Below are 24,302 nucleotides of genomic sequence, written 5' to 3' on the forward strand. Positions count from 1 at the left end.
ATATTTATTTTTGCATTGTTTTTGACTACGCTGAATATAATGGCTATCTCAGAATTTTGATCTGGTGATATTGGGAAAATAATTAGCGTGGGAGGGGGCCTAGGTGCCCTCCAATTTTTTTGGTATCTTAAAAAGGGCACTAGAACTTTTTATTTCCGTTAGAATGAGCCCTCTCGCAAGATTCTTGGACCACTGAGTCGATACAATCACCCCTGGGGAAAAAAAAAAAAAAAAAAAAACAACAAACAAACACACATCCGTGATTTGTCTTCTGGCAAAAAATGCGAAATTCCTCATTTTTGTAGATAGGGGCTTGAAACTTCTACAACAAGATTCTCCGATACGCTGAATCTGATGGTGCGATTTTCGTTAAGATTTTATGACTTTTAGGGGTTGTTTCTCCCTATTTTTAAAATAAGGCAAATTTTCTCAGGTTCGTAACTTTCGACGGGTAAGATTAAACTTGATGAAACTTATATATTTAAAATCAGCATTAAAATGCCATTCTTTTGATATAGCTATTGGTATCAAAATTTCATTTTTAAGAGTCTTGGTTACTATTAAGCCGGGTCATTCCTTACTACAGTTCGTTACCACGAACTGTTTGATAAGAAATCATTATTTTACCTTTTTTCAAGAACTTCTTCAATTGATTTTTCCGTCTTTGTCTCCGAAAACAAGAAACACCTACACATGTTCCAACCCAAGGTCGTCAATTTTACCTGTCGGCGAAATTCGTAACTACCGGTGGTTATTGACCTTTCTATACCGTAACTGCTTTATTAGCATCAGAAAAACTGCAGTTGAAAAGAGCCAATGCGATTCCCAACCACGGGAAAAGAGTAGCAGAAACTATTTAACATATTTTTTGTATATTTGTGTTGAATAATGCCGCTATTTTGACCGATATTCTTCGTTATGTTTGTTAAATAAAATTCAGCGAAACTAAGTCATTAAAGAAAAACAGCAGGTGTTCATTATCTGGTCTTCCTTATGTGCAAATTTGGACGAGTGGTAAATTGTAATTCTGAAAATAATTAGTCTTTTTCAAGAGCATACAATTGTTGAGCCAGGACTATTGTCAAGGGATAACGACTACTCCTCTAAATTAAAAAATTTAGACGAATCAAAATATAGAGAAACAGGTATAATATTTTAAATAAGACAGTGAACAAAATAAAATCAAATTTTTAACAATAAAAAAATCTAAATACTTCGACTTCAAATCCAGCCAAACTACTCATCACCCTTACCAAGAAACATTAAAACGTATAACCCCATCCGCGTAACCTAAATAGCACCCCTCCTATATACTTACTTGGTTGTTAGTTGAGCAGTAACCTAAACGATTTTATATAGTTCACACGAAAGAATTTAATAGCTGAGTCTAGGAATTTAGAAGTGATTTTTTGTTTTTATTGACGTAACAATGTAATGGCACCCACCCCCTCTGTGTGACCCTGAGTATGTCGGGGTATGATCACTAATAGAAGGCAATGCTTCCTTGGGAAACAAGATCAAATCTAAAAGATGTGTCTCGAGAGAAAATTGAGAAATACGCTTTAAATCCTGCTAAAAAATCAAACTCCTGGTGGTACCCCCCCCCCTCCCCATTCAGGCCAAACTTTCTAGTGGCACTCTTTCTTCATAGCTTAATCAGAACGGCCGGTATAAAAATATGGCTCGTAGCATGCATGATAATTATATGTAACTAAAACTGCTCTTAAGCCCTATACCGCAAAGGATAGAGCGTCTGATAAATCAGAGGCTTATAATACCTACCGTAAAATTTGACCTTCTAGGAAAGTCATAATTTAGTCACAATTGTCAAAATAAAATACATAAAAAATATGTTTTTGGCAACATTTGACTTTAGTTGATCGAACCAGAATAAAGTATTATGGTAACGGTGTGTTAATATTCTTTATAATAGTCAACCGACATGTCTTAAATTCAAAGCTCATTAACCACATGGAATTTCAAGGTAATCAAAAAAGTATATCCTTGGCACTGTCTTAATAGTTGTTCTTTATGGTAATTCTTTTGTCACAGGAATGATAAACTGTTTACTGACTGGAGCCTCAACCTACTTCCTAGATGTGAGTAAGGGTGTGATCGTGTTGGGTCTACTTTGGCAGTTATCCCGAAAATCAGAAACCTAAGTTGAAATTTAAAATAAACAAACATTATTGCTTTGTAGATTATTCAAGATATATCTGCAAAATTAGCCCTAATAAAAAAACTCGTGATTTTTTTCCAATACCCGTTGAATTCTAGGAACCATCAAATGTCATTCAAGTTTTGAGTTTGGAGGAGGGGTTTTTTCTCCTCTAGATTTCTTTTTCTCCCTTTCAGATTTCAAAAAATTTGCCTTCTTTGGTATTTCCAGTGAAAATCTTTTTTGCATTTGCATTTGTATTTGCATTTGCAAATAAAAAAAAAAATCGCTATTACATTCCCTGCTCATCATTTTCATGATATAGTTTCATTCCAACTCTTTTCAAATATAATAACGGCTACCATAACAGTTTGGTGCCTGGCCGGGGCCCAAATGTAACCCGAGGCTATTTACAAAGTTTCATCGATTTTAGTAGGTTGTAACCAATTTGCAATACTACTACTACTACTACTAATAACTCACTGCATCACCAAGCCGCCTGAGGCCAAAACAGCTACGCACGCTCCTCCTCCAACCTAATCTATTTAAAGCCTCCCTCTTTACACCCTCCCAGGAAGTTCCCATTTCCTTTAAATCTTTATTTATGACATCCTCCCAACCCAGACAAGGACGACCTGCTTTCCGTGTAGCCCCAGACGGTTGGCCAAAAAGGACAATCTTCGGTAATCTGTCATCCTTCATCCGTAGAACGTGGCCTAGCCATCTCAACCTTTCTTTCATTATAGCCCCAGAAAGCGGGATTGAACCACACTTTTCGTACAACCTACTGTTTGAAATACGGTCAGTCAGCCGGGTACCCAGAACAATCCGTAGGCAATTTCTCTGGAAAACATCTAGTAAATTTTCATCTGCTTTTCGGAGTGTCCATGCTTCAGAGCCATATTTCACCACTGTCATCACTGTAGCTTTCAATATTCTAATCTTGGTTTGTAGGCTTATCTTTCTATTCTTCCAAACTTTTTTTAACTGTGAAAAAACACCCTGAGCTTTAGCTATTCTACTTTTAACATCTTCACTGCTCCCACCATCTTTACTAATAATACTACCAAGGTAACTGAAGCTCCCAACCTGATCAATCTTTTCGTTACCTAAGGTCACCTGTTCATCTTCACTTATTCCTAGCCTTAGTGACTTAGTCTTCTTAACATTAATTTTCAAGCCTATTTTAGCACCCTGAACTCGTAAAACCTCTAAAAATTCATTCATTTTGCTCACACTTTCATCTAATATTCAAAAAATCATAAGTCCAGGAGCGTTCTTCCTCCCCATTTGATTCCATGGTCTGTGTTCCTTAAGACGAAGTCCATCAAAATGATCCATATAAAGGGGGATAGAACACAACCCTGCTTAACTCCTGATTTAATACAAAACCAGTTGCTAACCTCATTTCCTACCTTAACCGCAGCAGTATTATTCTCGTACATAGCGCAAATCACTTTAACGTATTTTTCTGGTATACCATATAACGATAAGACCTTTGTTAACGCTGTTCTATCAACAGAATCGAAAGCTTGCTCATAATCGATAAAACTAAGGACCAAAGGTGTTTGACAACGAAGGGACTTCTCAATTATTAACCTAAGAGTGAAAACATGGTCGACACATCCTCTACCTTTTCTAAAACCGCATTGTTCATCCCTTAAAACTTTGTCTACAGCATGTCACAGTCTATAAAGTATCATATTACTCAGTAATTTCCTACCTACAGAGACCAGACTAATGCCTCGAAAATTACGACACTCACTCTTGTCACCTTTCTTATACAGTGGTTTAATTAAGGTTTTCCTAAAATCATTGGGTACTTCCCCTTTTTCAAAAATCATGTTCATAATCTTCAGTAGCTTATTCCTAACCTCAGAGCCACCATATTTAAGGAACTCATTAAACATACTATCAGCACCTGGGGCCTTATTATTTTTTAATCCTTCTAGTACTGTCGCTAATTCTTCCTCACTAAACAATTCTTCCTTCACATCCAAGGTATCACAAACTTTTTCATTTTCATCTATATCTTTTCCTGCAACTGTATCTCGGTTTAGCACATTCTCAAAATGTTCCACCCATCTTTCTTTAACTTTTTCCTTATCACTAATTGTGGCCCCATTTCTATCTTTAACTGGGACTAGACCGGATTGGCTACTCCCTTTCAATTTATTAACATGCCAGTATAATATTTTACTATTATGCCGTCTAGCCGCATCTTCCAGATCCTCAGCAATTTTATCCATAGCCTCCATTTCACATCTCCTTAGTTCATATTTTAATGCTTTCTCCACTTTCTTTACATTCCTTTTGTTTTCATACGACCTATCGCTCAGATAATTCTTATACAAACCCCTTCTACTCTCTATTAAACCTAAAGCTTTTTCACTATTATTCCTAAGAAATCTTTTGTTGCTTAAAAACGGGCTAGATATAGTGGTTTCCATCCAATGAGCCATCTTCCAACATCCTGTGACCGCTGGTTCGATACAATTTCTCCTGGAATGAAAAGGGGGGAAAACACATCACTGCTGTATATGCAAATTTCGTAGTGGACTGTAATTCTCTTTTCGACCTCGTCGAAGTTTACCTCTTCGAGGAATCATCGAGGTTTTTGACCTCGATGAGGTCAAACGACCATACTGATTCCATCGACATACTTTTCATTTTGAGTCGACTCCATTTTCGTTGAGTTTCTGGCTTTTCGAAATTCCCGTAAATTTGTTTTTGCAGTAAGCTTTTACTATTAAGAATAACCGACGTAATTGTTACCAGCCCTGTATCATTTTTCAACAGTAATTTCTTCTCACCAGACAGGTTTTTCTTCTTCTTTTTTTTTCCAAAACGCATCTAACCTTCTGGTCACTATAGGCCGTGTTCTACTTTTTACTATGATATTTTGCTGCTATCACTGCTATTATGATTTGGTTTGGAATAAACGCCTGAATAGGCTTTCTGAAGTTTTAGGCATAGTTTCCAGCCAACAGAAGGGCTATGAAGTAATATTTTGGCATGTTGGCGTAATTGTATTTCTGTGTTTCCTTAGAAAGATTTGAATAACACAAGCAGTTACTAGTTTTTCTTATGTTTTTTTTTCTTTTTACATTAGCATGTATGGAATAAAAAAAAAAAAAAAAAAATGTGAGATTAACCCGGGATGATCTCAAAATCAGCCCAGTCAGTCAGAAGAAAGTCTTATAAAGCTCTAAACATAAACAACTTTCCGTAGAATAATCAAAACGATTTTGTCATGCAAAAACACGTCTCTCGGTTTAACTACCGATCTCTTTGCTGTATAAAAGACTGAATTTAATGCAACATAAATAAAGGAGTAACTATTCTTCAGGTAATATTCCCTTTTTCACAGAACCAGCATAGCACAGAGAGAAAAAAAATACTCCGTTTTGGTCAAGAAGTACCATAGGAAAAAAACCCACAGCTAATGTAAAAGAGCCACCCATTTTACGTTACTTGCATAGGCTGGCAACGGTCCTTCTTGATGGATAGGCGAATGAGCCAAATTTGGCCCTGGAGACGTCAGTAACAAAAAACTTTTCTCTAACAAGGCCTGTAAGGACGAATAGAATTTATGATCCTATGCTTTGAAGAAACAAAATGATAACAGAGCCAGTAATACACGCCATTTCCTCTCCTTTTTGGTATTAACAAGAGACTTTGATTTAGATGATACCTCCTTGGAACCAGCTCCAAATGAATATGCGGTAGCAAACAAAGCTATCTTAAGTACGCTTTTCTAGGTGTTTACCCCATCGGTAAACTTAGCTATCTCTATACCTACGTTTTTGTCGTGATACTTTTGGCAGACATTGACACAAAGAAAAGGAAGAAGAAGCAGAAGAAGCTGAGTGGCTACACATATGAAACACAGTCATTTATCCCAGATCAAACCATGCCTTTAAAGGTTGTTGTTGATCTTTGGCGTTGCTACAACAAGCCTTATTAATCCTCTTGTGAATCCCTTGGATCGGCTCCAAGGAGCTGTAGAAACCCAAGCATAAAGTGGTCAGCCATGACCGCCAACAGGTCTAATGAAGAACTCTAAGTAAGGGGTTGAGCTGGGTGGAAAAGCCCTAAACAAGGGTCAAATTGGCAAATTTTGCTACCTTTGGTTGTCTATCAAGGCCGTGCTTTGTTTGTGCATTTCTGTGAAGTTAAACAGAAATATGTGTGTAAAGCCCCCTTAAAAAAGACGGAATAATTTTTAGACTGACAAACTTCCCAAAAATAAAGAATAATCCCCTTGATAAAATCAGTTCTTTTAAAATACCATATTGACAGATATGAAGCTATTGGTTTGATGGATTTGGGATGCAGGAGTCGTATGTTTCAATTATACCGGTTTCTAAAATGTCTCGTCAATTCTCAATCCTTGAAAAAGTATGATTTGTGACGAAAAGAAGATGCCTAAAGTTGAGGTATTAAAAAACCAGTTCATCGATCTGATTACTGAAGAAGCTACAGGAAAGCTGGGAATAAAGGCTTGAATTCCGTGTTAATAAACTCTTAATTTTTCCAATTTTTTCTCATGTGGCTATTGCCAGAGGGTATAAGAAGTAATTATTTACTCGTCACTTTTCAAGTTTTTTTTTCTCTCAATCTCGGAAAACCACAAATATTGGCATGAGCATAAAACTTTGGCATTAAATGCGGTTTGTCAAGGCCGCAGTTCTCTTTCGCCGATCATACTAATGGCTTCGACATTTAACCATAAGGTCATTCTCTATTTTGAGATGGCTAGATAATGTAAGCGTATTATTTATTCAACTTTTTGAAGCACTGATATCTTAAATTCGTTTTTGTATATGAAATGAACATTTCATTTTGCTTGCCTTTATTTGAATTTCATGCATCCTATCTTCCTTCATTTTTTTCTCTTTTTTCGAGCTGAGAGAGGTTCCAAAATACGAGGTTGAAAATTGATTATTCGAAATAAATGCAAGGATTTTTACTGACCTTTAAGAAATAGCGTCGGGTCTAATTAAGAGTTTTGCGAAGATGAAACTTATCGTCCCTTTTACTGCTGTGCTACATTCAGTACTTGAAACTCTAGGTTCTGGAATTAAGAGCCCTAACTAGCAAGACGAGCAAGCAAGAAAAACCGGGAGCGTCATCTAACGACTTACATTTCCTCAACGATATTATTGGTATTGCCTCAGGATTAGCCCTAGCCAAAATCAAGGCCACCATTGGTTTATTTTGGATTCGCTGGTACCGTTAGCAACCGCCACAATTTCGAACAAAACTTTAGGCTTTATGGTAAGTCATCAAAAGAAATTTTGAACCCACCCAAGAAAGAAATATGTTAGAGTCAATGCAGTAGCATTGACAAAGTAAAGAACTCTCTGTTTCCCATGTATTAATATTCATCAGCAGCTCTTAAGGAATTATAAGTTTCTTCTCTACCTTCCCCTGTGTGTCAAGAAAACAACGCCAAGAAATACAGTGTTTTTTTTTATATCACTGTGAAAATAGATTCATCAGAGGAGTGTCGTTTTCTTATTTCTTATGCTGTAGTTTTGTTAAATTATGTGTAAACTTTTCTTTTTATTTCCTATGTTATAGTTTTGTTTGTGTTTTTTTGCATTTTCTTTTTTTCTTGTTTACTTCTCTATTACAGTATTTTGATGTCTTGTAAAGGGTATAAAAATAAATTGTTATTATTATTATTATCAATCTTATGTTGTTCACTAGACTATAAGTTCAGAGATTAGTATCACCCTTCAAGGCAACCGTCTAGTGCTAAAACAGTGACAGATCTGGCAACTCTTACACCTCGGCAAAATCCTGATTAGTACCCCCCTTGTAATCCAAAAAGTCTCATCCCTAATTTTAACAAATTTTCATTTAAAAATTTTTTTTTGTCAACAATGCCTTCTACTTTATTTGAATAAGAATAAATTAAAAATGATTATAACCATTAAGTGTCCTGTGGTGGCGCAGTAGATTTGACCTTAGCTTGGTAATACGGGACCCAGAGATCGAATCACGCTGCAGGAATGCACTGCAGGGCCGACGCAGGGACCTTAGTAGTCAAGAAACGTCGTTAATTCTTAAATAATAATGATAATTATAACCATTAAGTTATTTACTGAAAATTCTGCATCCCTAGAAATTCTGCACTCGGGACAAGTTGTCCATCTGTCTCCTACTCAAAATCACCTCTGAGTGCTATTTACTGTTCAAAGATATTTGAATGTCGTTCGAACGATCTGGGAACAATTGTGTATAATTAATTTATTGTGCGCGCTGTTTCCTTTTTTTGTTATTGATACACTGTCAGTTATTTCAGAGTAGGGGGAAAAGCACACACATAAAATAAACATATCATAAGAAGATCATAAACAATCCCCTGACGGATATTCTTCCTTCATGTGAATATTTCTCTTGAAATATCGGCAAACATTTTTTTTTGCGATCTTCAAAGATGTGAAATCAGTACGTATTGTTCAGCATGATCACTTGTGGAAATATTATCTAATTCGACATGTTTTAATTCTATTTACTCCGCCCAATAAACTTCTGATCCAATGATTTCATTTAGGCAATTCCATGTGTGCAATAAAGTAATTTTGTTTCAGTGTTATTGGCACCCCAGCACCTGATTCCGTAACAGCTATACCCCCATCTACCATGAGAATTTTTCTTGGCAATCCGGATGAAGACTTCGTAGCAGAAAAGGTCAAGATAGGTGATCCATTGACCCTAGTGGTAGCTTTAGAAGAGCAAGATGTTTATGGAATGAAAATTACAGACTGTTCTGTCAAAGATGGCATTGGATGGGGTGAACAAATGCTGTACAACAGTCAAGGGTAAGTTTCATTGAGTTATCAATGTTCTATAGTTTGACTTTTGTCCACAATTGTTTAAGAACGACTCCCTAAACACAAGGACCGTTTAATTCAAACGGTAAGAATTTTTTTTAAAAGTACTAAAAAACTTGAGCCTGAAGAGCGAGTATTGAGAAAAGGGCAATGTCACTCATATACTTAATAGTTTCTATTCGTTTTAAGGTTTAATGTTGCTCCTTCCTTTCAGCTGAAAAAACTTGACTTTTTTTAATTTAAATTTTGCAAAAACAAGTGAAACAATGACCTGGGGGAGAGACAAGCTTAAGTAATGGCAAAGGAGTCAATTTTTTATTTGGTTCAAATTTAACTTAAGCCTACAGTTTTTATATACCCAAGCTAAACCTGGATCTAGTGTATAAATTAGCTATGTGATGACTCAATGCAAAAACTAGTTGAGTTTTGATTTGGTACCAAAGCAAGTTAAGCCGTGGCTCAGTGTAAAATCCTGCTCAAACCTGATTCAGTGGAAGAACTTGCTAAGTAATTACTTGATGCATAAATGACCAAGTGATGACCTGATGCAAATGACTAAGCCCTGGCATGGTGCAAAATAGACAACGTGTAAAACAAGCTGTCTCGTTTCGTTGTAATTTAAGCTCAGTGCCGATTCAGGGAAAAACAAGCTCAGTCTTAATTCGGAGCAAAAATAGCTTTAGTCCTAACTCGGTGTAAAAACAAGACAAGTCCAAGCTATACTTGGCGCTCTCCCACTGTCAACTAATTTAAACAAATTTGTAGGCTTTTAAAATCTTTTTCTGTTCAGGAACATGCAACGACTCTCAATGTATGTGATTAGAGGCACAAGACAGTCCTGTGTTACCTCCAAGACCGCCCTCATGGCCAAAATTCCGGCTTTATTTCCGGACTTAATTTCCGCTCATTCTAGGTTTTGATGTCGCTCTTTATTTTTCTTTGTCAGCTTTTTTTGAAAAATGCTTTTCTTTTAATCAACACTATATAGAGCCTACCAACGCTATTGCTTTGACTGTGACTCCTGTAGTGTGAATCAAAATCTATGTTATATCACTAATTCAGGACTGGTGAAGCCATAGCGATACAAAGATTATACCAATAAATAAAACACACAAGAAATGTTGTCTCATGATATTTAATGGAAATTCCTTCCAGGAAGAATACTACCTAATGGCACTTCCTGTACCAATTTATATATTTAAAAAATAAAATATCTCTTACCTACGGTTATATGATAATAATTAGCAGGTAAAAAAAAAAATTGTGGAAGCGTTGCGTGATGATGTCACAGTTGAACCCTAAAGGTTATTTTCTCACTTTGAATAACTGTAACACAATTTAATGAAAGAAATTACTTTCACACGAACATTAGGGAAAGAAAAATCAGAGAAAAGTACTGATTTGTGTAGTTCAACATAACGGAATGGGAGGTGGTGGTAACTATGAGAAAGAGTAAAATATATCATAAAAATGTAATTTATAACATTAGTATAACGACCAACATCAGAAGCAAAAAACTTGCCCAAGGGGATGGTAAATTACATACACTGCTACAATAAAAAGATAGTAGCCAACCGGGTCGCATTTCTCCTTCGGCATCATATCTTACAAATAAATGATCACATCAATATTCGAGAGCTCAACCCCCCCAAAAAAAACATTCCACATAGATAAAAGAAACAGATATAAAAATCAAGCTGGCAAAAAAGAGTAGGCCTATTTTAATTACTTTTTTAAAGGATTTAAAATCACCAATATTTTTATGTTCTTATCGAAACGGTTCTAACTTCAGCGGCCCCTATGAAGGACAGGAACTGTCGAGCTAAAAAAATAATTATTTTATTTGAAGTTCCTTTTTATGTTTTTCTGGGCTTGAAAAAAGCTAAAAAAAAGCTAAAGCTCTATGGAGAGATGTATTGATGAGAAAATCGATTTCAGAATCCTTACAATCGCTATGGCACTGCCGGATGCACTATTTTTAGGCTGCTTGTGGTAACGTCTAGTTCATCCAAGGTGACCTTTCTTAAATTAAGTAATTAAATAAAAAACTTAAAACGAAAAAAAATGTTACATGTGTGAGGGGGTTCGCCCCCTCGTCAATACCTTGTTCTTTACGTTAAAGATTGAATTTTGTTCCAAATCTTTAAGAATGACCCTTGAATCATAAAGGCTGTTTAATTAGAACAAACAGCTCTTTTGAAAGTACTAAAAGAAAACTTTAGCATAAAGAGCGAGGTATTGACGAGGAGGCGAACCCTCTTATATACGTAATAATTTCTGTTAGTTTTAAGTTTTAATGTTGTTCCTTACTTTCAGTTGAAAAAGCTTGTTTTTTTTAATCTTTGTGTTTTTTTATAAATAATTCTGAGAAATCAGGTGCCCCCTTCATGGAAAATTCTCTTCCCTAATGAAAATTTCCCCCTTGGAAATATCCTCCCACGTAACTCTCTCCCCAACCCCTACCCCTACCTCCACCAGAAAAAGTCCCCCTGAAAACGTCTGTATACTTCCCAATAACCAATACTATGTATAAACAATGGGCAAAGTTCTTAGCTTGCAGCCCTTCCCCCGGGTACTGTGGGGGATTAAGTCGTCCTCAAAAACATAATTTTTATATTTTTGGGTTTTGCTGAACAAAATGGCTATCTCAAAATTTTGATACGGTGACTTTAGGAAAAATGAGCATTGGAGGGAGCCTTGTTGCCCTCCATTTTTTTTTACTTCTTAAAAAGCACACTAGAACTTATAATTTCCGTTCGAGTGAGCCCTATCGCAATATTCTAGGACCACTAGGTCGACACGATCACCCCTGGTAAAATAACAACAACAAAAAATCAAATAAACACACATCCGTGATCTTCTTCTGGCCAAATATACAAAATTTCCACATTTTGCAGATAAGAGCTTGAAATCTCTTCAGTAGGGTTCTCTGATACGCCGAATCTGATGGTGTGATTCATTAAGAATTTGTGACTTTTAAAGGATGTTTCCCCTTTTTTCTAAAATGAGGCAAATTTTCCCTGGCTCATAACTTTTGATGAGTACGTCTGAAATTAATGAAACTTATATATTTGAAATCAGCATAAAAATTAATTCTTTTGGTGCGTCTATTGGTTTCAAAATTCCGATTTTTAAAGTTTCGGTTACTATTGATCTGGGTCACTCCTTACTTAGCATACAGTTCGTTACCACGAACTGTTTGATACATCTCTAGGGGCCGGTAGTGCGGATGCAAAAGATGGGTTTTCTTGACTTGGAAAGTCGTATTGCATTAAACTATTTAAATTTTTCAGTTCAAATAGTAAATACTGTTTGAAACTTAAAGGTTTCCGATTACTCATAATTGAGGAATTTATATTTGAGTAAATTTGAGCAGTAATTTCGACTTCGGTTAAGTCACTTTAAACATTAAACTTTACTCTTGCTTAATTTATAATTTTATGAGTAAGTTAACAATTTAAGATTTATGAGTAATTTATGATCTCTTGAGCTATAACTGATGATCTTAAGCGGTAAATATAAGCACTTTTAATAATATATAGTTAATTTTGAACAGGAGGCACGCTCCTTCTTTCTTAAAACGAACAAAAATTGTCACTTCGGAGCTTACGCAACATATACATGCAAAACTGGCCCCAGTAAACTGACTCTCTACATTTTCCTATAAAATAGGGACTTTACTGGAAATACAAAACCAGCGCAACAAAACATGATCAGAAAAGTCATCAAGTAGTCAGTAGAAAATAAAAGACTAATTTATAAAGCTCTTAACAGTTTTTCACTGGCCATGAAATTTTAGCATATAGTTTTAGTTCTCTGAAGACTCAAGCAAGTTCAGTTTCAAACAAGCACATTGATCTGATCGATTTTTTGGTGTAAGCCGTTAAACATCTCTAAAATGTTTCAGTAGCCTACTAGTCTTGCTAAACGGCAGACGATTCATGAATAAAACAAAGAACTCGCTCCACCAGTCACGTCCTTTTCGTCATTCAGATAATTTTCACTTTTTCCACATGAGGGGGGGGGGTCAGAACGTAGAGCTAAGGGTTTTGACCATGTTCATTCCAATGGTTCATTTGGTTCATTTCGATCTGCCACCATTTTTGAGGTGTTTCAGGCTCTTTTTCTAAATTCCCATAAAGTTATCTTTGCAATAAAGTCTTACTACTAAGATTAACTGAAATAATAGTTGGCATTCCTGAATCAGCTTCGAATTGCAATCATTCTCACTAACCTTGTGCGAATGTTGTGTCGTTTACTAGGCTATAATTTCTCGAGGGGTGCGACTTCTCAAGGTCACCCTGAAGTGCAGTTTGCAGTAACAGTTTTGGTTAGGAAAACTAGTGAAAGGTCAACTATGAGGCAAAGCAAGCAATGATTATCCTGTCGGGGATAGGTACGGAGAAAGGAACTTTCTCCGGAGGGACACCCCAAACCATCTAGCTACACCGGAGCCCAACCTTTTATATGCAGTCCATTTTGGTCAAGGCATGCATCAGGTATAAATGTGTGTCAGCTATCATGAAGAAGGGGTGGTGGGTTGTTCTGAAGGCAAGGGAGGGAGTAAGACCTTTCAAAGTGTGTATTTCAATGCCCAAAGTGTCTGACTCTCCATGAGCCATGAGGTGTAGGCTATATATATAGAAAGGGGTTTGTGTGTGGGGAGGGGGGTAAGAATCAGTCTCTCGTCTTCCTTCATTGAACTAAGCCTAAATAATGGTGCTGAGGGGTCCTAACTCGCTTCTTATTGCAGAAAAATGTTTCCTACATTTATTTTTTATCTTCATTAGCTAAATTAATTATGTGATGTTTCATATAATTAAATACAGTGTTGTATAAGCGCGCATCAGCTATTATGAACCATGAAGGAAGGACAGTGGGACATTGCGTAGGTAGGAGGAGGGTGTCAGATGTCTTAAATACTGCATTTTAATGCCCGAATTTCTTAAGTCCCATTGAGCTTTCAGATAAATGTAGAACGAGTCTTGGGGAAGGGGGTAGAAATGAATGTCCAGTCCCTCTTGATTCTCGGGAATATTTTTGTCTACATCTTTATTGTCGGTGCTTACTTACTTACTTAGACTTGGCTCCTCTCACGCTGGCTTTCAAATAAGGCAACAACGGTACCTCTCCACAACAGCCTCTGAACAGCTTGCGGCCGCAGATGAAGCAAAGATTCATCCACCAGTGTAGCTTCCCTTTCTAGGTATCGTCCAAGTGACAGTTTGCTATTCTACGTCTTCTATTGCCAGGGAAAACCCAACACCAATCATCATGAGAGAGCTTGCCATTGTTTATACGGGCCATATGGCCCCGCCATCTATTACTTCAAATTCTCTCAACTATCAATGGTTGCTTTGTTTTTCAAGTATGAAGGTGTTCGTAACCCTTACAGACCAGTGGATACCCATAATGCGTCAGAGGCAACTATTTTCAAGACCTTGTATTCGTTTTTCAAACATTATTGGTAGTGGCTATGCCGTCTAGGCAATCTTCTCTATGTAGCATAAAAGACTACATTCACATGCCTTCCGACACAGAGATGGAAAAGAGGGGATGAGGCTTCAAAAGCATTACCAGGAAATTTCCTTGGGCTGGAAAGTCCTACCAGAACCTTTATTTCAGCTTGTTTAAATAGTAATATTTCTCATTTTCTATTTCAGTATAATGCCATTGTCTTATTGCTTCCTTGTAGGCGCCTCTCCCTACTGGCGTCTGTGGGGAGTATCCCTATAAAAGTATTTTTTTCGAATAATTCACCTTCAAACCCGTGGAAAAGATAGACCTATAAGCAACATTTGATATTCTAACCCCCTATTTATAAGCAATATTTGATGTTCCAACCCCACTCTTATTATAATACACTATATTAAATACTCTAGGGTGCATTTTTTTTAGGGATGAAAATCATTCTTGCAGCATTGTTTTACGAATATTAATCTTGAATTCAAGAAATGGAATTTGAAGGAGGAAGTAGTAGCCCATCTTCACATCTAAGAGAGTTACTACTTACCCCAGAAAGTAGTATCATCTGGATGGAAACTGTACAGTAAAATTTAACATGTACGAAAGACCTAAAGCTGCTATTGGCAAAATGTGAATATTTTTCTTATGAAGTGATTTAATATACATATGAATGAAAAATGCATACACAATGAAAATTAAGATGTATGAGAGCCATAAAGGCTCTATTGGCAAAAATATGATTTTTTTTTTTCTTATGCACGATGAGACCGAAAATTACCCTCATATTAAGAGGTGATAGTCTAATTTGGATAGACCGAAAATTTTAGTTTAAAGAGTCCAGTTTGAGGGGTGATAGCCCCCATCGTGTGTAGGTAACTCCGGGCATACTATAAAATCTGACCAGAGATTGAATAAATAAAAAAGTTGTCTCAAATGAAAGTAAAGAGCCAGACTAAAACCTAAAACACCCACTCCTCAACCCCTCGTGCTAAGTCTTTGTGCGTAAGTTTTATTGTGCTTTAAAAACACTTTTCATTCTTATTCAACGGTCCTTGTGTTTGTGTAGTTGTTCTTAAAGAATTAGCCAAAAATCCTAACTTTAGCGAAAAGAATGGGGGATTAAGGAGGTAGCAGGCATCCTCTTATACAAAATAATTTCTGTTCATTTGAAATTTTAGTGTCGCTCTTTCCTTTCATTTGAGAAAATTTGCTTTTAATTTAATCATCAGTGTAGATCAAGTATAAACAATACTTAATTTGGAAGAGGGCGTAATCCTTCATAAAGCAAGTAGTCCACCTTCACTTCTGTTAGGTACGTATGTTAAAACTGTCAAAATTCGTCAGTCAGTATCATCAGGTTTCAGTGAATGGTAAGGCACATGACGTTTGATGTCTGATATAAAGGTGCGCTCCTCATTTCGCAACAATTTGTCATAAATTTATGGCTTGCATGGACGTCAAACCAGCCAAAAATATGTGGAATCAGTTTGGGGCTCAGATATATTCATTTTGTGTGAGTTCGCCTTCCATAAAGATGAAAAAGGTATGAAAGAAAACCAAAGTTGACCGTCAGGTGGTGGAGACGGCTTTAGGACCGGTGTGATGTTTTTTTTACAAACGGCAGACTATTAATGTGGTAAACTGTCGTAGGTTTTCATGGTAGGCTAGACGAGAATATCGTCACAAAATATTTTACTCGTCAATATGAGAGGTCATTCTTCTTCATTAGAATACAAGGCCTTACATCGGAATAGTCACTCATTAGAAATTGAACAAAAACCGCTGAACACTTCCGATAGTCTGAGCCTATTCTCTTGTGATTTTGATCCCTTTAAACCACCAAAAGAAGATGTAGAAGCCCAACAATTTAGACGGGAAGGCAGAGTGGAGAGATTTGTGATTAATTACCTACTCACATAACCCAATTCTTTTATGATGATGAGCTGGAAAATCAGGTTTTGTTTATACAAAAAAAAAAAAATCTTAAAATATTTGGTTAGTCAAAATGAGAAGTCATTTCTCTCAATTTGAATACAAACCCTTACACTGGAATAATCACATGCGAAACATTGAAGTACAATCGCCGAACGATCTTCTGGCATCTTGGAGTAATTCCCTTCCAATTTTGATATCTCTGAACCACTAGAAGAATTTTTAGAAGACTAAAAATCTGAGCGGGACGGTGGAGAGGAGCAATTTGCGTCCAATTACCAATTGCCGCAACCTTTACTTTTTTTTTACGAAGATGAGATTAAAAAGATATGAATCCGACAGAAAAAAATCCAAAGCCAAAGACTATGCAAATGATTATACGTAAGTACTTAGTTTTTTTTTTTTCAAAAAAAGGAAGGAACTCACCAGTGCCATTTATTTTTTATCCACCCTTAGTCGGCCCATGCGGTATAATTGCAACTTTGCTAGTGTGTCGCTACTGATACCAATATCACTTTTTGTACCATGACCGGATAATCTGAATGATTTCCGAGGCTTCTACTTTCAAATTTTTAGGACCTATTTAAGCGGTATAGTTTATTCTTATTCTTCCTAGTATTAGCCCTTAAAGTTGAGTTCGGAAAAACTGATTTTTTAATATTTCCAGAAAAGATAACATACCAAATCCAGCTTACTTTTCAACTATTTTTCAGGTGCCCTGTTGACCCAGAAATAATGGGCCCGTTGATATACAGTCGTTCTAAGACCATTGCAAAGGTGAATTTCCAGGCCCATAAATTTCCTTACACACCATCTGTATACTACCAGTGTCAAGTTAGCATTTGCAAGCGAAAACATGGTTGCGAGGATGTGGTGAGTCTTTCATGTACATATAGACACAAGTCTCCTCCAAGGGTTTGTTGCTGCCTCACTCCGATCGGTAGGAAAGGTAGCTTGGGGGTTATCACAAATGTAACCTCATTTCGCTCGAGCACTATTCAAGACCTCAGGCTGGGCAAGATTCATTAATATGGTGTTACATTTGTAGTCTTATTTGTAGTCCGTAGGCTCATGTTTTATATAATCTTTTCTCGGGATTCCAAGATTATTCTAATTCTACGCTTATGACTTGATTAATTCAGCGATTTTTTCAGTGCATACATATAGCATTCTTTTTATAATGTACACATGGGCGAACAAACACACATTTGATTGTGTGAATAGGAACCAAAGAGCTAGTATATATAAGAACTTACTTTGCAGTGAGATTAGCTTACTTTACTTTACATATTAATATAGAGGGGACGGAAAATACGCAGTTTTGACAAACAAAGTTTAGGACAAACTTTGGCACTGATGATCAAAGCAACTAGAAGATGGAACGTCCACATTGTTGGTGAAACAAAGACCGAGCATACTCACTTTCGATTAAAGCAGATTGGAAATGGAATGCACACATTTCTGAAAAAAAAAAAGGAGATTGAAGACAGAGCGCCCGCACTGTTCATCAAAGGGGGCTAGAGTTGGAGAATGCTCAGTGCTTACAAAAGTGAGTTGAAGAGAAACCATAGTCGCTATATACGAAAATTTCAGAAGAGGGGGCAGATGTACTTTTAGCCAAAGGGATTGGACTTCACCAAAGGTGTCGACCGAATGGGATCGTTGATAGAGCTTATGTATAACTCACAAGTACGTGTGGGATCTAGATCTTGCCCCTAGCTCATCAAAGGGAGTAGGAGATATTCCATGCACAGTGGCGACCAAAGACTGTCAGAGATAAAGCGTATCCAATGTCTTCTAAAGAGTTTGAGAACAGACATATACCCAGAGTGATCGCATATGAGATGAGGTAAAAAAAATCCGTTTCTATTTGTGAATACGGAGATTCTGAAACTCGGAAGTTGCACGAACAAAAGGAACTAATGCTGGAGCCTTTTAATCATTCAGGTTTTAAGTTATCGCAGAACTTAGATTTTCAGAAGGTGCAATATGTCTAATTTTGCATTAAAAAATATCTATGGGGCCTGCACCAATCAGCTTCCTTTCATGAGCAAATCTCTTCTTTTTTTCACCTTTTGGCCGTTTGAATCGAAATGACACCTCAAAATTCTGTAAAACTAAAAATTTTAAGGGGAAAACCATCGCTTCCTCGTGGATGGTTAGCTTAACAATTGAACTTCGTAAGTGAAGCTCTTTGAACTGGAGTTTTGTTGGGATAGACCCACGTACCGAGTATTCAGATGATTTGCAATTTAATTTTTGCAAATGCCACTTCACAGAATGGTTAAGCATGAACTTCAAAATATAATATTGCAGCAGTCGGCTGTTAGCGTATCATATTTCGTGCTTTTTTATAATTGCTGACATTTAAATACCACATCCAAAGGTATTTCTTTCAAAATTAACGTTTTTCATTTCTATTGGAAAAGCATTTTTTTTTTTTTTAAATCAAGAGCTGTATTTTGGGACAAACCTGGATTCTTCTAGTGTCGGGTACCAGCTAAAAGTAACCTTGAACCCAGTGTTTCAAATTATATTCCCTAAGAAATCCTGCATCATGTCCTAAAATCGTGAAAAACTCGTCTTCAAAGGTCCTAAGATCCTGCAAAAAATTTCTCTTTCATTTTAGTTGAAGTAATGTCGCTGGCTAGAGTTGAAATATAACTGTAATAAAATCCATGAAATTTTTCTGAAGAAGCATTAACCATAGAAGGAGAAGAAAATAACAGACGCAAAATTCTGCAAGATGCTGCTGTTATGGCACAGTCAGTCTGAATTTTAGAATAAAACTTTTATAATAAAAGAAAATAATAGAAACAAGCACCATCTATCGAGAATAGTAAATATCTTTTTTTTTTCTCTATCTTCATGGTTTTAATCAGTGCTGGTTAACACCTCCTATAAATTTTACTCTCGCAACGCTTCTCGTATCTTGTATTTTTTACACTAATGTCCCTAATATTAAAGCGAAGAGAAGCAAACGAAATACCATGAGAAAATATTTTTTTTTTTTTTTTACATGATTGAATGATATGAACACGTTTTTTTTATTGAATGTAACGAATTGGTTGAATACGAATGGCTGCATATCTTATGCCCAAGCCATGCAGGCGTCAAACTGATCAATGAAAAAGCCAAGATTTAATCCCTGTTCTTCTTGGATTTTAACATTATATTTGTGCAGGAGGTTCAAATAGCAAAAACATGGTATAAAAACGTGTATCAACAATAGTTTGCTCCCAACTATATTCTATTACCACTTTTCTTTGTATTTATTTTGGCTAGAGGCAGCAAACAAATATCTGAATTGTTGATCAGGGATGATTACAGTGTATCACAAGCTCTATTCTCTGGGGTAATTATTTCACCTCAAGGACGTTCATGTTTTAAGTCAGACGGAAAATTGGTTACTTTACTACATTTTGTTAGTAAGTGCTTGTTTATTAAGAAAAGTGATTGTTAGTAAGAAAATTGATTGATGAATTTTCAATGATTATGGTCGTGTTCAAACCTTCTTACTTTCATTAGTGCAGTGAGCTTTGCAATAATGACAGAGTAAAGCTACAAAATATTTTGCGGTTTCCAATGAGCTTAACTAGGAACTGCTCAACTCTGCCGATATTAAATCCGCCATAGTTGCATCACTTACTATACTAAAAAAAAGTGTGAAAACTTGAACGCAGCTTATTTCACAGTCACTCAGCCATTAGACCAACGTTTACTCACGAGTATATGAGAGAAAAAAAACAGTCCCGTCAATCTTCTGACAGGATTACTTCTACCATTTAGTGCCAAATATTTACAACTATCCTTCAAACAAGAGAAACAAATGGCTTGTTTTTTTTTTTTTTTTTTAAAGAGTACTAGATTGTAAAACTAAGATACCTTTTTAAACAAAGTTTCTGATAAAAAGTTTGGACAAATGGCCACCTAAAATTCCTTAGGATTGGTCCAAGCTCGGATGGAAGCAATGCTTCTAGGCTGTAAATTTTGAGCCTTTTTTGGTTCTAAGTACTTCACCATAACTTTACTTCACCATATATATAATCAGTGAAAGCAAATCTGTGATGGATCCACCTTGCTGCCTCTTTGTAAAGTTGCAGGATGAGCTATAAATGTTTAATAATTCTGTATCAGATGTATCAGAATTACAAGTCTCGTTTTAATAGTTCTAATCAGACGTATCTGAATTACAAGATATGAGCTCTTGACTCGGCGACGACCCCAAGATAGACTTGATTAAACCAGAGGCGTATTAATAGGTAGTACTTTGACATTAATCTTTAGAATGGCAAAAGAATGGCAATGGCAACATTTTCAGAATGGCAACATTTTGATATTCTTTTTTGGTTTTCTCCTTGATTCTATGAAATAAAAGCAGTTTATTTGGAAAAAGAACTATATAAAACGGCAAAGTATCCCTTAAAATATCCTTTCTTTACGGATAATGTTCTTGTGGGATTTTGGGCTCATAAATATACCTTATTTATTGTGCTAATATTTTGACTTCTACAAGACTTGAGTTCAATATTTTCAAAATAATAAGTTGCCTTGATCTTTGGCTTATTCTTGTAATCTGGAATCTAAACATTTAAGGACTGTGAATGAAATTGAAAAGGTTTCTCAACAAATTATTTTGGATTAATTTCAATCGCTTATAATTGAAAGTGAAAATTTGCAATAGAGAAAAAGTAATAAAAAACCGTGCGTAGCAAACTAAATAACAAAGTAGGCCGATCTTTATTCGAGTATTTCTATATTCATTTAAATACTTTTAACCTATATGGATATTAAGGGAAATAAGGTTTGCACTGGATAAGAAAATACTATAAATGTGCCATTGATAAAACTTCGCGGCTATACACCCTCCAAGCCTATAACCCCACATACATATTTTCAAAATAGTTTCTTGCAAACCTTGGAATTGTCTATGATAAGATTCCAAGTTTGATAATTATGGTAACACCTCTTTTCGAGCTCACAATATAAAGATGGGGAGGGTTGAGAGCAAATTTGATGACCGTCTCAAGGACGTTAAAGAGAATGTTAGGAGGTTGATAACCCCTGACATTAACTGACATTTTCAGAAGGAGCTAGTATTTTCAGTACTCAAAATCAACACAAAATTTTCTTGCAAAACTTAGATTTCTATCTTGGCCAATCCCCTCAAAGGAAATACATTGAGCAGATTCCCCCTTTTTTCAGTAGATAAGGTTATATGGAAGCCATTGGTTTGGCTAAATAGTATCGATTGCTGTTTTGATTTTTTTTTTTTTTTTCAATATTTATATACTACACCTTACTTCGGGAATAGACATGGGTAAAATCCCGGAAGAGGAACCCCAAGAGTGTTAAGCAATGAGTCCGAAATCTACCTACAATTGCTACAGTGATTAATCGGAAAAAAGTCCAAAAAAAAAAGTTTTTTAAAGAAAAGTAAAGATTTGTATTAAAATCAAAGCCGTGCAAAAAAAGTCATTATCATACGAGTAATTAAAACAGGACGGACATAAATTACTGTCAAAGAACAAAGAAGATCCTAAACGAACATAAATTAAAATGAATAATCAGAGAAATTCAAAACGAACAGAAATTACCAAAACGGGAGTAGGTTTAACTCCCCCTAACCCTTCTGAAGGCCAGAGCGTCATTTGTTCTTTACAAAAATGATTCTCGATTTCGAACGTATTTCGAGTAGTCGCCTTTTAATTGTCGAAACATCAGCAACAACCCAAAGAAAAACAAATATCTCAAGGTTAATCAACGTTTACAGGTACAAATGGTGCTACCTGTCCCCTTCCTCTCTCTGAAAGACTATAAACCGCTGGAAATGCATTTGTGTTTCATTTTTCAACAGTGTGGCTGTCGATCGTCGGAACATCCACAGTGACAACAAGAACAAGAAAGAAAATCACCACTTTAGTAAAGGCTACCGAAAAGAACTAATGAAAGTTGACTAAAAATCTGGAGAAGGATGCTACTTTGTTCAGATTGCCCATGGAAGATTTTTGTCTAAACCACTGGAAAGGTCATCGTGAAGAGACACTGCTTTCGCCTTATGCGCCTGCCGATTTTGGAAAACCTAAGCTGGGTGTTCTTTTAAATGAATGAATCAGTTTTTTTGCTTAAGATTAAGATTTTACTTGTTTTTTAAGTTTAAAAAAAAGTTAGAATATTCATTTAAAATTTGTGACCGATGGTTTCGTGAAACAAAATAAATTTTAACAATAATTTTACTATAGAATTAGGCGGATTGGATGTATAATACTTTTAAACACTCCCATCCCCAACCACAAGAATTTGAAGCCCCCCCCTATCCCTCTCTCTTTTCTTCTCTTATAGTACCGGGAAATTTTAACTCCATCCCCAGCTTTGTTTCTAAGATGCTGCAGATATAGAATTTTGGAAGCTGCATGCACGGGCTATCTTTAGTTTTTGTTCTATTATCTCTCATTTTCCTTTTTATATGCCATTTGCCCATTTGTCATTTGTCTTTTTGTTTAGCCCTACCATTTCCTCCAAGTCATAATTCAACGTCCACGTCCGCCCCTAAATTTATTCAAAGTTTCACATTTGTACCGTAGGCTATTCCCAAATATGGTAGATACGCCACTTTTGCAATCTGGCGGTACATAATGTCGTTTTATTTATCTCACTTCTTAGCTGTGCATAAACTCAAAGTTCCATATGAGGGTATTGCGTGAAATTGATACGTTTGCCCGGATTAGAGACAAAAATTGTTCAATCCCTTTCCCCTCCTCCAGCACTGAATTTGAATTTCCCTTGCCCCATCCTCCCATCCTTTTTTTCTCTGACAGTATCTGCAATTTTCAACATTATCCCCCAAGTTGTTCCCAAGACAGGCCATTTTAATAATTTATTTACAAATGATGTCTTTCAATTTATCTCTGCCCCACAAGTTAAGATTTAAAATCCGATTGACCCTTTTTCTCTTTCTAACATTCCCTCAAAGATTCAACTCGGTCCCTTAAGTCATTCACGACATATTGTAAATATATTAAAAAATCAGGTAGACATAGTACTTTCTGATTTATTGGGGAATGTGTCTTCGTTATTGGTTTTGAAAGGTCTAGTTTTGTGCCAAATATGGTTTGTTATAGACAATTTTATTACTCTGTTCTATTCCAAAAGAAATCTCCCATTGGCTCGCATAGAATTTCCGTTGAGATTAACGGTGACAATGCTCCGCCGAAATGCAGAGAGAGGCTTTGAAGCTTCTAAAAAAAATTGTGCTCAAGGTGCACCAGAAAAGTTTGAAAACAATGAATTACTTGATTGAAGACCCATGGAAGATGCTGGCAGAACTTATGAGGCAAAAATTACAAGTAGACGAGTCAAGAGTTTTTAAAGTTCTCAATCGTGTAAAGTTTTCATTTTAACTCATTAAGGATTTAGGTAAGGTGAAGCAGTCTTGATACGGTGATACGGTGTTCGGACAATAGTTGATCAAGCCAATTGAAAATTACGTCTTCACCGAGAGTTTTTAAAGATCCATCTGGAAGGACATAGGCTCCTTGCATCTGTTCTGCATTTGTTTTTTGTTTTTTATTTAAAAGGAAACTATTAGAGCTTTTTCTTTGTCCTTTTAAGTTTAACCTCATTCATTTAACTTCATTTGACAAAACTTAGATAACTCCGAAGACCGCACTGCCTTTCCATGACGAAAGTAAAACAGTTCAAAATAAGGATGAAACCTTTTAATTGACAGTGAACAGAAATTTCTGTTCACTGTCAATTAAAAAGTTTCATCCCTATTTTGAACTGTTTTACTTTTGACAAAACTGGTGTTTTCCACTTAACCATGATATAATAGGGGTAAAACTGAGTCTTCCAAGATGGAAACAGAGCTTCCTGAATAATAGTTTCCTCCCAACCCCTTC

General features: G+C 36.1%; 2 protein-coding genes across 3 annotated transcripts in view; both read left to right on the top strand.

Annotated features, from left to right (window-relative positions):
• LOC136037995 (UDP-N-acetylglucosamine transporter-like) overlaps window positions 1-24,302 on the top strand; it is a 446,903-nt gene that overhangs the window by 292,805 nt on the left and 129,796 nt on the right. The window lies entirely within an intron of this gene.
• LOC136037993 (cuticlin-4-like) overlaps window positions 1-24,302 on the top strand; it is an 85,175-nt gene that overhangs the window by 56,358 nt on the left and 4,515 nt on the right. The window contains exons 6-7 of the mRNA XM_065720897.1: window positions 8,761-8,991; window positions 17,115-17,274. Of these exons, the coding sequence (XP_065576969.1) occupies window positions 8,761-8,991; window positions 17,115-17,274 (391 nt within the window). The remainder of the gene's footprint in view (window positions 1-8,760; window positions 8,992-17,114; window positions 17,275-24,302) is intronic.

The sequence above is a fragment of the Artemia franciscana genome, chromosome 17, assembly GCF_032884065.1.
Source record: "Artemia franciscana chromosome 17, ASM3288406v1, whole genome shotgun sequence".
NCBI lineage: Eukaryota > Metazoa > Arthropoda > Branchiopoda > Anostraca > Artemiidae > Artemia > Artemia franciscana.